This window comes from Pararge aegeria, chromosome 15, assembly GCF_905163445.1.
Source record: "Pararge aegeria chromosome 15, ilParAegt1.1, whole genome shotgun sequence".
NCBI lineage: Eukaryota > Metazoa > Arthropoda > Insecta > Lepidoptera > Nymphalidae > Pararge > Pararge aegeria.
The window spans coordinates 2,488,663-2,501,068 of NC_053194.1; the positions used below are offsets into that span (position 1 = coordinate 2,488,663).

Below are 12,406 nucleotides of genomic sequence, written 5' to 3' on the forward strand. Positions count from 1 at the left end.
TGTTGAAAGAGCCCTGCTTCTCCATGACATTTAAAATTACAATTTATGACGTTATTCTTTGACAGTTGTGTGAAAATAGGTAGCATATGATTATTATAGGCATAGGGAATCAGGACCCAGAAGACTTAGCATAGACAAACTTATTTCCGCCATCTTTCTTCTCCTTTATTACATTTTTTAAGTGATCAACTACGAAATAATTGTGCTTTTCTTATTCTTACACATAAACCTACATCAATCTCCCTACCATTTAAATGATGAGTATTAATTGTAAAATATCAACATATTATTTGATAAATGTAACATAAATATTTAATCAAGTAATATTTTATTTAGCGTCTCATTTATAAGCTCGCTCTTTAAAACCACATATTTAGTGTATGTTACTCATTTAATTTATTTTAATATAAAAATTAACTAACATAATTGGTAGAATTTATATTATTTTATAAGTAACTAAAACGATTTGGTTACATTATTTAAAATTAACTAACAGAATTTGTTACATTTTACTAAACATTAAAATTTGTTGCCACCATTTTATAGTTTTTTTTTTATAATTTTCTATTATAAAGCTTAGGATTACAAAATAATTTGGACTCGAGGGCCATGAACGAACAACTTATTCATTTGTCTAATCATAACAGGGTGACCCCACTGACCTCTATTTTTTTCACAGCAGAGGCAGTTATCACTTTTTTATCATCTCCAATTGTTTGACGCCATTTTGGCGCTGTTAGTTGTGGAGCTGTAATACGAGTTTACAAGGAACTAAAGTTTGAATTATTAAAGTTCTAATATTAGTTGCCGAGTACTCCGTATGACAAAGCGCTTGAAATGGGAACAAGATTTTAGCTGTCATTTGTATAATGACTAGAGGTAATAAAATAGAGGTCAGTGGGGCCGCAGATCAAGCTGTCCTTTTCAAAATAGAAGATTCCGAAAATTGATGACTCTAGACCGAACAATTTAGTTAATATAAAGCACATAACTGAACATACCTTTCAATATAACTATAGCAGCAGAAACAAGATTTTATTGTTTTTTTTTAGATATATATTAGTATTATTTATGTAGCTAATGATTTATTGATGAAGATGTTTTAGCATAGATCGAAAAACCGATTGACGGTCTCAAGGTGCTGGAATGACGAGGCGGGCAGACTACTTTAAGTACCTCGCAGGGAGCCACCGGTTGAAAGCGGCACAAAACCGTGGAATTCGGAACTGCTTACAAAAACCAATGTACAGCAATGGACGCTCCTCGATATGATTTATAATAAGTTTAAAAATCCAGAAAAATCTGCAAAGTTATATTGAAAAATAAACGGAAATTTATAGAGATTTAGGACAGATTACCCACCTAAGGAAAAAATTTAGCCATATTTACTATACAATGTTAATGATTACTGGACATTCTGATAGAAAAATTAGTCCAAAATGTATTTTGGTATTATCAGTATTTACGCTTATTCAGCTATATATATATATATATATATATATATATATTTAAAAGAGAACCTACATTCTTTACAATTTAAGGAATATTTAGCACTAGGATGAGCATTTAGGAATGTGTGTGTATCGGCTTTCAATCTTAAACATTATTTTATTTACATAGACAATAATACATTATAATAATTTATATAATAATAATAATAATAATAATAAAGTTTCATAATTTTCATAAATTCGAAAAAAAAAATACAACAGTTACAATAAATTAATAATATCAAAATAACTTTTTCAATGTAAATTTTCTTGATAACGATATCTCACTTTTAATTTTAAGACAAAATTCAATTCCATAAGCCTCTTTACGTCGGTGCGAGACACAATTTTAAATTTTATTTAAGTATATTATAATTCAAAAACTTTTCTAATTATTTATCTTACTGAAGTATTTGCATGCAAATTGTCTATGGCTAATAGGCTGAGAATAATTATGACCTCACGCATTTCACGGTTGTGGTATGAAATTATTTGAAGACGCGGAGGACCGATAAACCCAACAGTCCCATGTCCTGGAGTGGCAACCTCAGAAAGCGTAGCGTTTGACTTAAAACTTAAAACTGGTACTCAAATAACATAAAACGAAACTCAGCCGCTGGATAGAAGCGACGTTTGAAAATCACCACTAATGACCTATGTCAAAGCCACAATCAAGATAACAGCAGCAAAAAAGGTCGGCAGCAGTAAGTAACTGCCACAGGAATTTTAGGAAACAAACTTACGATTTGTTTAGTTTTCGCCAAAAGATAAACTGCCTATACAACAATGTTCGCCAATTAGTGCAAGCAGCGTCCGGCACGAGCCCGCGCTCAATAAGTATAATGCCCTATAAAATATGTATAACGTTGTTATACTGGCAAATACAAACCGTTTATAATGGTGTTAAGGTTGAATTTGGCTTGCACTATTTTTTTTTTTTTATGATAACGTGAACAAAGCCCGCCTGCGAGCAACTTTAAACTTTGGCATTACCGCGAGAAGGCCTAACAGTTCGTTAAATGGTGACAGCAGCGTCTAGCGCGAGCCAATCCTAAATAGTATAACGTAATGCCGTAATGGCCAATGGTATTATAAACTTTCCAGTAAGTAAGGTTATATTTGGCTGCCACCTTTGAGTCTAGTCCTATGAAACATAACGAGAACAACGCAATGCGCCTGCGAGCGAATTATAATTTAACGCTGCATCATTTATGTTTTTACAACAAATTCAATTGTTTTGGCTTAGAGCAACGTGCAGAGCAGTTCATTAAATGGTGACAGCAGCGTCTAGCACGAAGCAGACCTAAACAGTATGCCATGATGTGGCCTATTTAGTATGTTATAACCAGTACAGTGAGTATAGCGTTAAGGTTGTATTTGGCTCACACTATCGTATTTAGTTTTTTTATAGCGTAAACAACGCAACCCTGCGAGCAAATTTGCGCCTTGTTATGAAGTCTACATGCTAAAGCCAAAAACTCAATACAGGCTGGCTTCTATAAAGTTATTAAACTTGCAACGAATTGCAGTCTTGTAGCCTTAGTACAAAATGTGCACTGTACTTCTGATTTTAGTATCGCAAACGTTCTAACAAAAGCTGAAGGAAAGAAGTTTCGTAAGTGCGAAAATTTGAGCTTTATTTCAATGCTGACAAGATTCATTTTACTCTGATGTCTAAGTATTTCAATAGTCCAAAACGACTCCTCGATTGCGAGCGAGTTAATCTTACACTTAGGATACAGGTCGCCTGCCAGTGTCGGCGGGTAAGCTTTGGTTTATATACTATTTAAATATCTCATTACTGCCGAAATAAATTTTCTGTACTGTTAAGCACCATTTACCTAAGCTGAGACTGTCAGTAATATTACACATGCAGAAAGCATGCGCGCCTTAGTCTATACGATTCAAAATAGAGTTTGCGACACTATATTAAATAGATCTTTACTGTAGTATCACTTTTTAATTTTGAACCAATCTTATATTCTTTTAGTTTTACTATAAGTTAAAATACTAATGTTAAGATAAGAATCTGTTATATATCATAGTATATATATATATATTGCCAATCGCATATTATATTATAAAAAGCACTGTACAAGTAAAAAGGGTGAAAGGGTGGCTCCCTCTCACCTACAGGCTGTGTGAAGATGCGTTGATCGGAATATATTATTTTAATACCAGAGTCCAAAGAAATAAAATTGAAATGACTAAAAACATCGTCATTAGTTCCACAGACACTCGTTTGTCACAGGTGGCGCTTCAAATGGGGACAAAATATAAGCTTTGTTTTGCGACAGCCAGTCCAGTGTGTCACATAATAACTGTCACATAGTTAAAAACTTTTTTCTTCTGGCTTTACGCAGATTAGCTAATGTCAGGTGTCTATATGTTTAATAAAAGTAAAAACACAAACAACACAAGAAACTGACTGGCGAAAAGGGTAGGAAACTTCGCACATGGCGTTTCGCCAAAACCTACCGCAAACCCGCCCCGAAAAGGACTGGTGCTCTCTATACCGTATATACCGCAGTACCAGCGCCGCTAGCAGCTCCCCAAAGCAGCTAGCCGCCCATATAGGCAAGTTCTTCAGAATATTACAATTATGTAAACATATATGTACGCTTCATAAGTGCCTGTGATAGGCCTACATGAATAAAGAAATTCTGAATTTAAATTTAAATATTATATTGTTATTTTTATACTTTTTTAATATTTTAAAAGAACTCGCCCATACAAACAGAACATTCATAAAACCACTATAATAACGACACCAACACAACAAATACAATACAAACAACAACAATCCTCACCAAAACGAGTTCACAATCCATTTAAAGAAAAAATCCGAAAAAGACCGCGTCCGCCATGCACGGAGCCTCCCGCCTTTACTTCAAAGCTTTATTGAAAAAGTGGCTTTAGTGTTAAGGCCATAGATATTAAAGAGTTGGCAAAAAAAAAAAAAAAAACTATTTCACTTCAACGAGAAAGAGTAGCATTTTTAAAAGTGTCCACATAACAAAAAGATTAAGACATATACTTATCATAAATTGCACGTTAGAGAACTTTTTAAATTACAAAAAGCATATTGTGTACTTTCAAGTATCGCATTAAGATATAGGAATCATTAAAATGGTTTAATTTAAATAACGATTCAACATAATTTGCATTAAAACTATTAAAATTATTACAATAAAACATATCAATAACAAAATAGATTGCACCAATTCGATAATAGTTCTACTGGCAAGTATTTCAATGCAAGAATTGAACTTGCAAGTATACTACAAGACTTTTACTTGCAATTATTTTACTACAATAATCATACTTACATATAATCCACAGCAATAATTCAACTTGCAGGTATTTCATCATTATAATTCTATTTGCTAATGACTGATGACAAGAATTCTACGTCGACAATTCTACTTGCAAGTATTTGATGGCAAAAATTCTACTAGAATACTACTTGGCATGACAAGAATTCTACATGTGTCACGATTCGAATTCTTCTTGCAAGATGGTAAAATCGTTTCGTACTAATTGGAAACTAAGACAGCTTCTAATTAGTTTCTTCAGCTAGAAATCTACTAGCAAGTACTCCATGTCGAAAATTCTACTTGCAATTATTATGGTACTTCTGTTCCACGGCAAGTATTATGCTTGGAATTACAATGGAGTTTATGGAAAATTGTCTAGAGCTCTCAATAAAGCTCTTACTTGTAGTCTTGTACCAGTTTCACGCTATCCTCATCGCGGCGGCTAGTGTGAGGCCGCCTTAAGGGTCGCGGGTGTTGTAGTATGGAAAACCTTTCCGTTTGCTGTCCGCTTGGCTTTTTACTAAGCGCTGTGCGCAGGTGGCTTTCACCTGGAATATTAGATTTTTAAGCGTAAAATGGAGAAGAAAATAAGTTTTATTATAGACTAGCGATCCCTCGCGACTTAGTCCGCGTACAAGTCAACCTTAAAAGATAGGCATATGCTGTCGCGGACTTTTTTATATGCTGTCGCGGACTTTTTTTTTTAGAACTTTTAAAGGGGAAAAACTGCCATACAGGATTTTATCGAAACTTTAAACAGCGGAAGCTCTCAAAAGGCAAAAAATCCCGATTTTGTAACATTCTTCATTGGTATAGCACCAATGAAGAATGTTACAAAATCGGGATTTTTTGCTCCTAGCGTGATGATATAGCTTCCACGCTAAATGGGTTACCCAACATTAAAATAATTTTTCAGATCGGACCAGTAGTTCCTGAAATCATTGCGTTCAAGTAAATAAACTCTTTTCTATGTTTTTTTTTCGCTATGTCGCTATGTAGCGATAAGGTCACCAAATTGTACTCTCTTGCACTATATGTATATCTCTGTAACCAATTTTTTCTTTGGCGTACAATAAAAGTGGATTCATTCATTTATTCAAACAAACTCGTCAGTTTTATATATTAGTATATATTAGATTTTTCTTTTAAATTACACTTTTGCGATTACGATTAAATAAATAAAAGCTAACGAATTAAAAAGAGGTTTTCTTTTTGTAATTTAAATATTGAAAATAATAAAATTTTTTTGATTAAAAGACAGATAAGAAAAAATAGACTTTAGATGCAACAGTTTTATAACCTGCGGCGGTCATCCAAATTATCCAACTAGATGGCACCACAAAGATCCTACGATGCGAGGTGATGCGCCTGCGATGTGTTCACAAATAATGACCATATATACAACTTCCAAAGTTGAATGGCCTCGGTCCCCGAGCACGACCGCCCGAACGAGCTTTGAGGAAGATCTTCTTATTGTTACGGTCAATCGCATCACCATAGCTCCCGTAAAAACCCATTCAATTAAAGATACACTTAGAAAAGCCGGACAATTTAGTTATCATTGGTTCGACATCCGCCAAGACTCGTGGGTTGAGAGCTAATGAATGTTGAACATTTTCATCCGTGCTTCATTACTTACCCAGACACAAGAAGTTTAAACCGCTCTTTTATAGAAAACACAATGCTAACCTGGTAAAGACAAAGGTCTGCCACATAAACTCAAGTCGTGCGATCTCGGCGATACGGATCTCGAAGACCTAGGTCTGCTCGGAGTGTTATTATTTTTGTTCTCCTCATTCCTCGTACCTTTCCTCGGAGATCGAACTGGGAGTAATTCCTGAAGGAAATTTTTTTTTATGTATAAGTATATTCGAAAATTATACACACACCCAATATACCCATTCCTACGTGAACCGGCTATTTTAACGTGCAGTTTATTGATGACACTAAATAGAAAATTGAGGGAGGTGCCCACAGCGACTTTTTATAGCAATACAATAGCAATAAGATCGCCGCGCTCTTCGGATACCAAAGCCCACGTAACCGTGTTGACCCGATGTCGCATCGATACATACGCAGTGCCTGATTAAACAAGCGCGGGGTCCGTAGCAAGTTCTTTAAAAGAGCCCCTGATCTGCTATGGGTTCCTAAGCATAAAGTGGTAAAAATACAATTCAATACTCAATACCAGCAGCGTGCACTTCATACATGCACAATAGCACTGCATAGCCTAAAATTTTTTTATAACTCATAAATGCGAGGGATTTTTCCATTTTATGGCACCCTCCCTTTTTATGCATACCCTGGCCAAAAACCCTGTGCACGCCACTGCTCAATACGTATCTTAAATACGTATAAACGTATCTTAAATACAATACGTATTTGCTATCTATAGGTTACAATTTTGTGGGTAGTTAATAGTTTAGTAAATTACTATAGGCGATGTCTGTGTGCGTGTGCGCGTCTGTCTGTCAGTCAGCGAAGAAGAGTAGTCTTACGAGCCGCAAGGACGCGGGGGGAGATTCGTTCAGGGCCGAGGGGGCCCTCTGCGGATGAAGTGCTCTGTCAGTCAGGCAGAAATATGCGGGGCCCACTTTCGCGCGGGGCCCCTAGCAATTGCTGCTCTTGCTACGTGGTTAATCCAGCACGGTACATACGTATACTGCAACAGTTCGATCAACACCCCTTTGCCCACCTTAGAGAGCTACCCTTCTATCTATCTATCTATCTTGTAATGAGGCCCGCTTCAGCGGATGCACTTCGACCCTCCAGGATCTTTTGTGCTCGCCCCGTCCTTGTATCCCCTCACCCTAAATAGCTTCAAATACCCACTCTAAGAGTTTGATTGAAGCTTTTAGGTTGAAGGCACAGTAATCCTCTGGTTGTGGATAGGCCACTCCCAAGAGGTCCAACCGCTTTCTAGCCAAACCGTCGCATTCACAAAGCAAATGCTCCATGGACTCGACGTCCTCGTTGCAGGCACTACATGTAGGGTCATCAATTATGCCCATTTTGAGAGCTACCCTTACAACATTAGTACGCGCTTCTAGAATTCTTCGAGAATCGAAACACTGGAACGTCACAGTACAAAGAAACTTATATACGTCGTTTTAAAGCTTAAATTTACACAGCACAGAATTCTACAACTAGTGCTCTTAGCATCCGCTAAGAGCACTAGTTCACACGTACACGTTTGTAGAATAAAAACTAGTAGTACAAAATTTGCGACTCTAAAGCAGGTAATGTTAGATCCATTTTGCTATAACGTTATTGTGTTTCGATACGCGACGGCGAACCGTCGTTTGCGATTTGCGAATCTCATAACAAGGGTACCATGTTGCAGACTACTTACGCTAAATTAAAACTGTTTGTATCCCCTCTGTCACACGTTGCATATGCGTTAAACAGCCGAAATTGCTGATGCAGACGCGCGTTAAATAAACGTGCTACTGAATCGCTAGTCACCATGGGCCTCCCTTAAGGTTTAAAAGTAAACAAACGCTTACAAACATCGTTTACGTTAATCTGTCTATTATTACGGAAGGTTTATCGAAGTCATAAAAAAATTATGATGTATGTACATTGCATGAAAAATGTGTACACGGTAGTGAGATGGCGATAACCATAAACTTCATTCATTCATTCGTAAACTTTAAACTAGAGCTACGAGGGTTCCAAACGCGCCCTGATCTAAGAAGAAGCCCACGACAAACTAAGCCGGGTGTTAACGTTATGTAATAACTCCCTAAAAAGTTGGCAGATTATCGAAACGCTGCTGTTACGTTTGATAACTTAAAACCTTACATTGATTGATTTCTAAATGAAGTTATGTATGAAATGACGTAGAAAATATATATTCCCATAAGACTGACTTGGCAAATACCACAAATTGACTTCTGAAATAGAAAAATGTAATGTGAGCGATGTGCGATAAAATTTACTAATTAAAGGTACGCATGGTATGAATTACATATATAGTTTACCGTTTTACCGCATAAAATACATAAACCCACACCATTACATGCAATATATTTACGGTTCCCCGTATACCGTTGCATAATTCCATCCGGAATTCCGGTCAGAGTTTCGTTCTGCAATTAATAAGCAGAAAATACAGACTTCTGAAGACAAATATATCATACCGCACATCAGTTACATGCAAGAATTCTACTAGCGACATGATAACATATTATTTTAGCAACATGAGGCTGTTTTTTCATGCCGCTTGGTAGTAGAATTCTTCTTTTCCTACTACCTTTTGCAAGTGTGCAAGAATTCTACTTGCAATTTATAACGGTGATAATTTGCAAATTGGCGCCAATCCCTTTATACACATCTATGAAATTTATTCAACAGCTCTAGACGTAGATGGATTCTTTTCATTTATAAGTACAAGTGAAATTCTTGGAACACTTGCAAGTAGACTTTTTGTACCAAATCCTTACTAAGATCATCAAAGCATTGCGGAAATTCTGGCCGGAATTTCGGACTTGCTTAATATGCGAAAAGGACAGCACGTGACAAAGAATGGAACAACACAAGAATAGTCAAAGACATAGAAAAATCAAAGACATGTTAGTAACCTTTTCCTGTGAATTGATCGAGAAAGCGCTATAGGACACGGGTGTGTCCGTCGTGAAGTCAAAAGCGCTCGACGCACGATACGACAGTGAGTCTTGATCCGAGCAGCGAAAGAAATGTTAATATGCTTTAGATCTCATACTATTGTAAGTTATTACAGATGTTAGAAGCTAAAATTGGGCGCTCTGCTTCAAAATGTTCGATACTCGAAGAGAACGTGCAATTTTAAATTTTAATAGCAGTTTAACATTATGTTGTTTCTTAAATGAAGATGGCTAAGAAAAGTTATAAATATAAAAATAGCATGTACTTATGCTGTATGACAGCATAATGTAATTTTTTTAATACCTACGCAATAACTTAGAAATTTTGCGGTTATAGGCTTCAAAATAAAATCTTAAAAGTAGATTAAACATATTCACTTAGATGTTTAGTTTGCCCTAATAATTATTTAACTATTTAGTATTCAGACTAGAGTGTGTATCTTTGGAAGTTAAATAATAACTAGAAGCCATTAATTTGGTTAGTCTATGATTAATTAAACCAAGCAAAAATTAATTACACATGTTATAATTTTATAAGGCAAAGTAGGAAGATTATTATAGAATCAGATTAATTCTTTTTTTAAACATTGCAGCTGTCCGTTGTGGTCAAAATCTACCCGGAATCATATATTTAAAAAAGATTTGGGATAAACGGTAACAAACACACACACACTACTCTCACAATTCTTACTCCAAACCAGGTCTCATGGTAAATCTTCTTAAGGACTTTGCACTATCTCTAGCCTCTCATTTATCGAGCCAGCAAAAATAAGTCATAATGGTGGGCAACCCAATGTATACAGAAGTGTTTCCGGATTATAAGTTGCAATATAACAGTTATAAGTTAAAGTGTTAAGTCTGAAGCGTTATTAAGTATATCGGGATTAAAACTGGTTTCCCAACCATTTGTAACAAAATTGTTATAAGTTTAAGTTTTCAGTGTAACATTCATAATACTAATACTATGCATTATTCACTTCTGTACCGCTAACAGAAATTTGATAAAATTCAGCCAGAAGATAGATAACATTCTGCAGGAAATTATAAAGTATTAGGATAACTTTATGGAAACATTTGATCCGGATAAACAAAGCTGTAGGCTTCAGGTAATAAAATAATAAAACTTCTATTATACATACCATGTGGCCAGCAACTAGTCGGTGGAGGAGACCTAATCAGATGTTCGTGGACCTCTTTGAGTGTTATTGGATCATCTTCCACAAAGCTTAGAGCAGTGCTGCCAAATTCCTGAAAATTTTTGTCACTTTAGAGTTTAAGTGTGATAAATAATCCATACCAAGAAATAGTAATCATATCATATACACAATCATAGCTGAGAAGCAACACTCCATGGTCTCCATTTATCATCAGCAACACTCTATGAAGCACTCGGCGACCTGGACGCCCTGCTAAGCTTCTGGAGAGAGCTTGGCTGGCTGGAGTGATCCAACGGGAGCTGCATCAGTGAGTATACCTACAACGGACGGTTTCAGACTAACCAAGTGCGGAAACGCCCCAAGAACAGAAGGACAAGAAGAAGAAGCTGTATCATTTTAAAAACTTTTTTTTTATACTTTTGTGGTAAATTTAATGTTATACAAATGTAAACAAGATTTTTCTCTATTAACACTGCATGGGTTAAAATTTGTGTCAACTCATTGTTATTGTTATATATGACCTGATTTATAATGATTCTACTTAATGGTTGCCTGACGGAGATCACTCTCAGTGATAAGGCTGCCATTACCCCCTAGTTTAATTTATAAGATATTTATGTTTTTGTGTGTAATATAGAATTTTTATTATTATTATATATTTTTTTTATTGATAGACATCAGAAAAAAGGGATTGACCAATATCCATTATCTAACTAAGTGCAGTTATAGAGATTTTCTTGACAAATAAATATATCACCTACACAACAAACCTGGACTAGGTTGGATGAGCTTACTACTAAAAGACGGCAACTGCCATGTTACACATTATAAAATGCTTTAATGAAATGTTTGTAACAAATGTTTTTGTTTTGTAAACATTATTCTTGAAACATATAACAAATCCCAGCAAAATCCTAATAAGATGTTAGAAAATGTTACAGTGTTGTAAATGTTTTATATCTTTTTCTGCACACTTTATGACTTCACAAACCGTGTGCATTTTGATGCGCAGAATTCAATATTCAGTATCAGTTGGACAGTGCCGTTGAATTCAACTGTGACTGCAGTGCAGAAGAGAAATTTGATAGTTACCTGTGACATTAATATTGTATCATCTGACTCGCATTCCTCAGCATGACTTTCAATTAAACTTTCCCTGCTCGCCATTACCTGCTGTAACCATTATATCATCAGTTAATAACCCACTCATAACATTAAAGCATCATGAAGACTTACATAAGTAGGTAAATATACCTACTTGTAAATATGGATTATCTTGTCTTGAGAGTCGTAGTGCTTCCATATCCTGGGCTATGTTCCTTGTACGGCCAGGAGTCAACAAGACAGCTGGCGAACCACTCATATTTGGGGCCAAAACTAAAAAAAATTATGAACATACGACTTCGTTTATAAAACACAATTTTTCTTTAAATTTACATAAAAACTGTATACGTACCCGATAGAGAGTCGTTACTGCCTTGCATTTTACACGTTAAACCTCGTAAACAATTTTAAATACACGATTTTCATAGAAACTCCATGGAAATATGTTTTTCGTTACACTGAGGAACACACTTTTAAGACCATAACTAAGGCAGCAACGTTTGAAATGAATATAAATACGCCAGTAACACAAATAATACTTCCTATCTCTAACAAAAGTTTAATTTTACTGTATTTTTATGAGCGAAATCTGCAAAAAATGTGCGAAAAACGATAAATGTATGAAGTCTGAAGCACACTCCAGAGACTCCACAGACTCGAAAAAACCTCTTACAACTGACGGATAGCATAGATAGTCTAAAAAACGAACTGAC

At 35.5% G+C, this 12,406-nt stretch overlaps 1 protein-coding gene across 1 annotated transcript; it reads right to left on the minus strand.

Moving 5' to 3' along the window:
• Positions 1–4,445: 4,445 nt before the first annotated feature.
• On the minus strand, positions 4,446–12,330 carry LOC120629843. The gene is made up of 7 exons (XM_039898903.1): positions 12,046–12,330; positions 11,848–11,966; positions 11,682–11,762; positions 10,572–10,680; positions 9,391–9,482; positions 6,497–6,644; positions 4,446–5,355 (listed from the first exon to the last, which is right to left on the minus strand). Exons 1-7 carry the CDS (start codon positions 12,071–12,073, stop codon positions 5,204–5,206), a joined length of 729 nt encoding a protein of 242 aa, XP_039754837.1. The 5' UTR covers positions 12,074–12,330; the 3' UTR covers positions 4,446–5,203.
• Positions 12,331–12,406: the final 76 nt, after the last annotated feature.

What these genes read in the sequence shown, in the direction of transcription:
- LOC120629843 (XM_039898903.1), bottom strand. Translation starts at nt 12,073, where the DNA reads ATGCAAGGCAGTAACGACTCTCTATCGG. An exon ending in ATACAATATTAATGTCACAG is followed by an intron (nt 10,681 to 11,681) that starts GTAACTATCAAA and finishes AAAAATTTTCAG; the next exon opens with GAATTTGGCAGCACTGCTCT. An exon ending in GACTAGTTGCTGGCCACATG is followed by an intron (nt 9,483 to 10,571) that starts GTATGTATAATA and finishes GCTCGGATCAAG; the next exon opens with ACTCACTGTCGTATCGTGCG.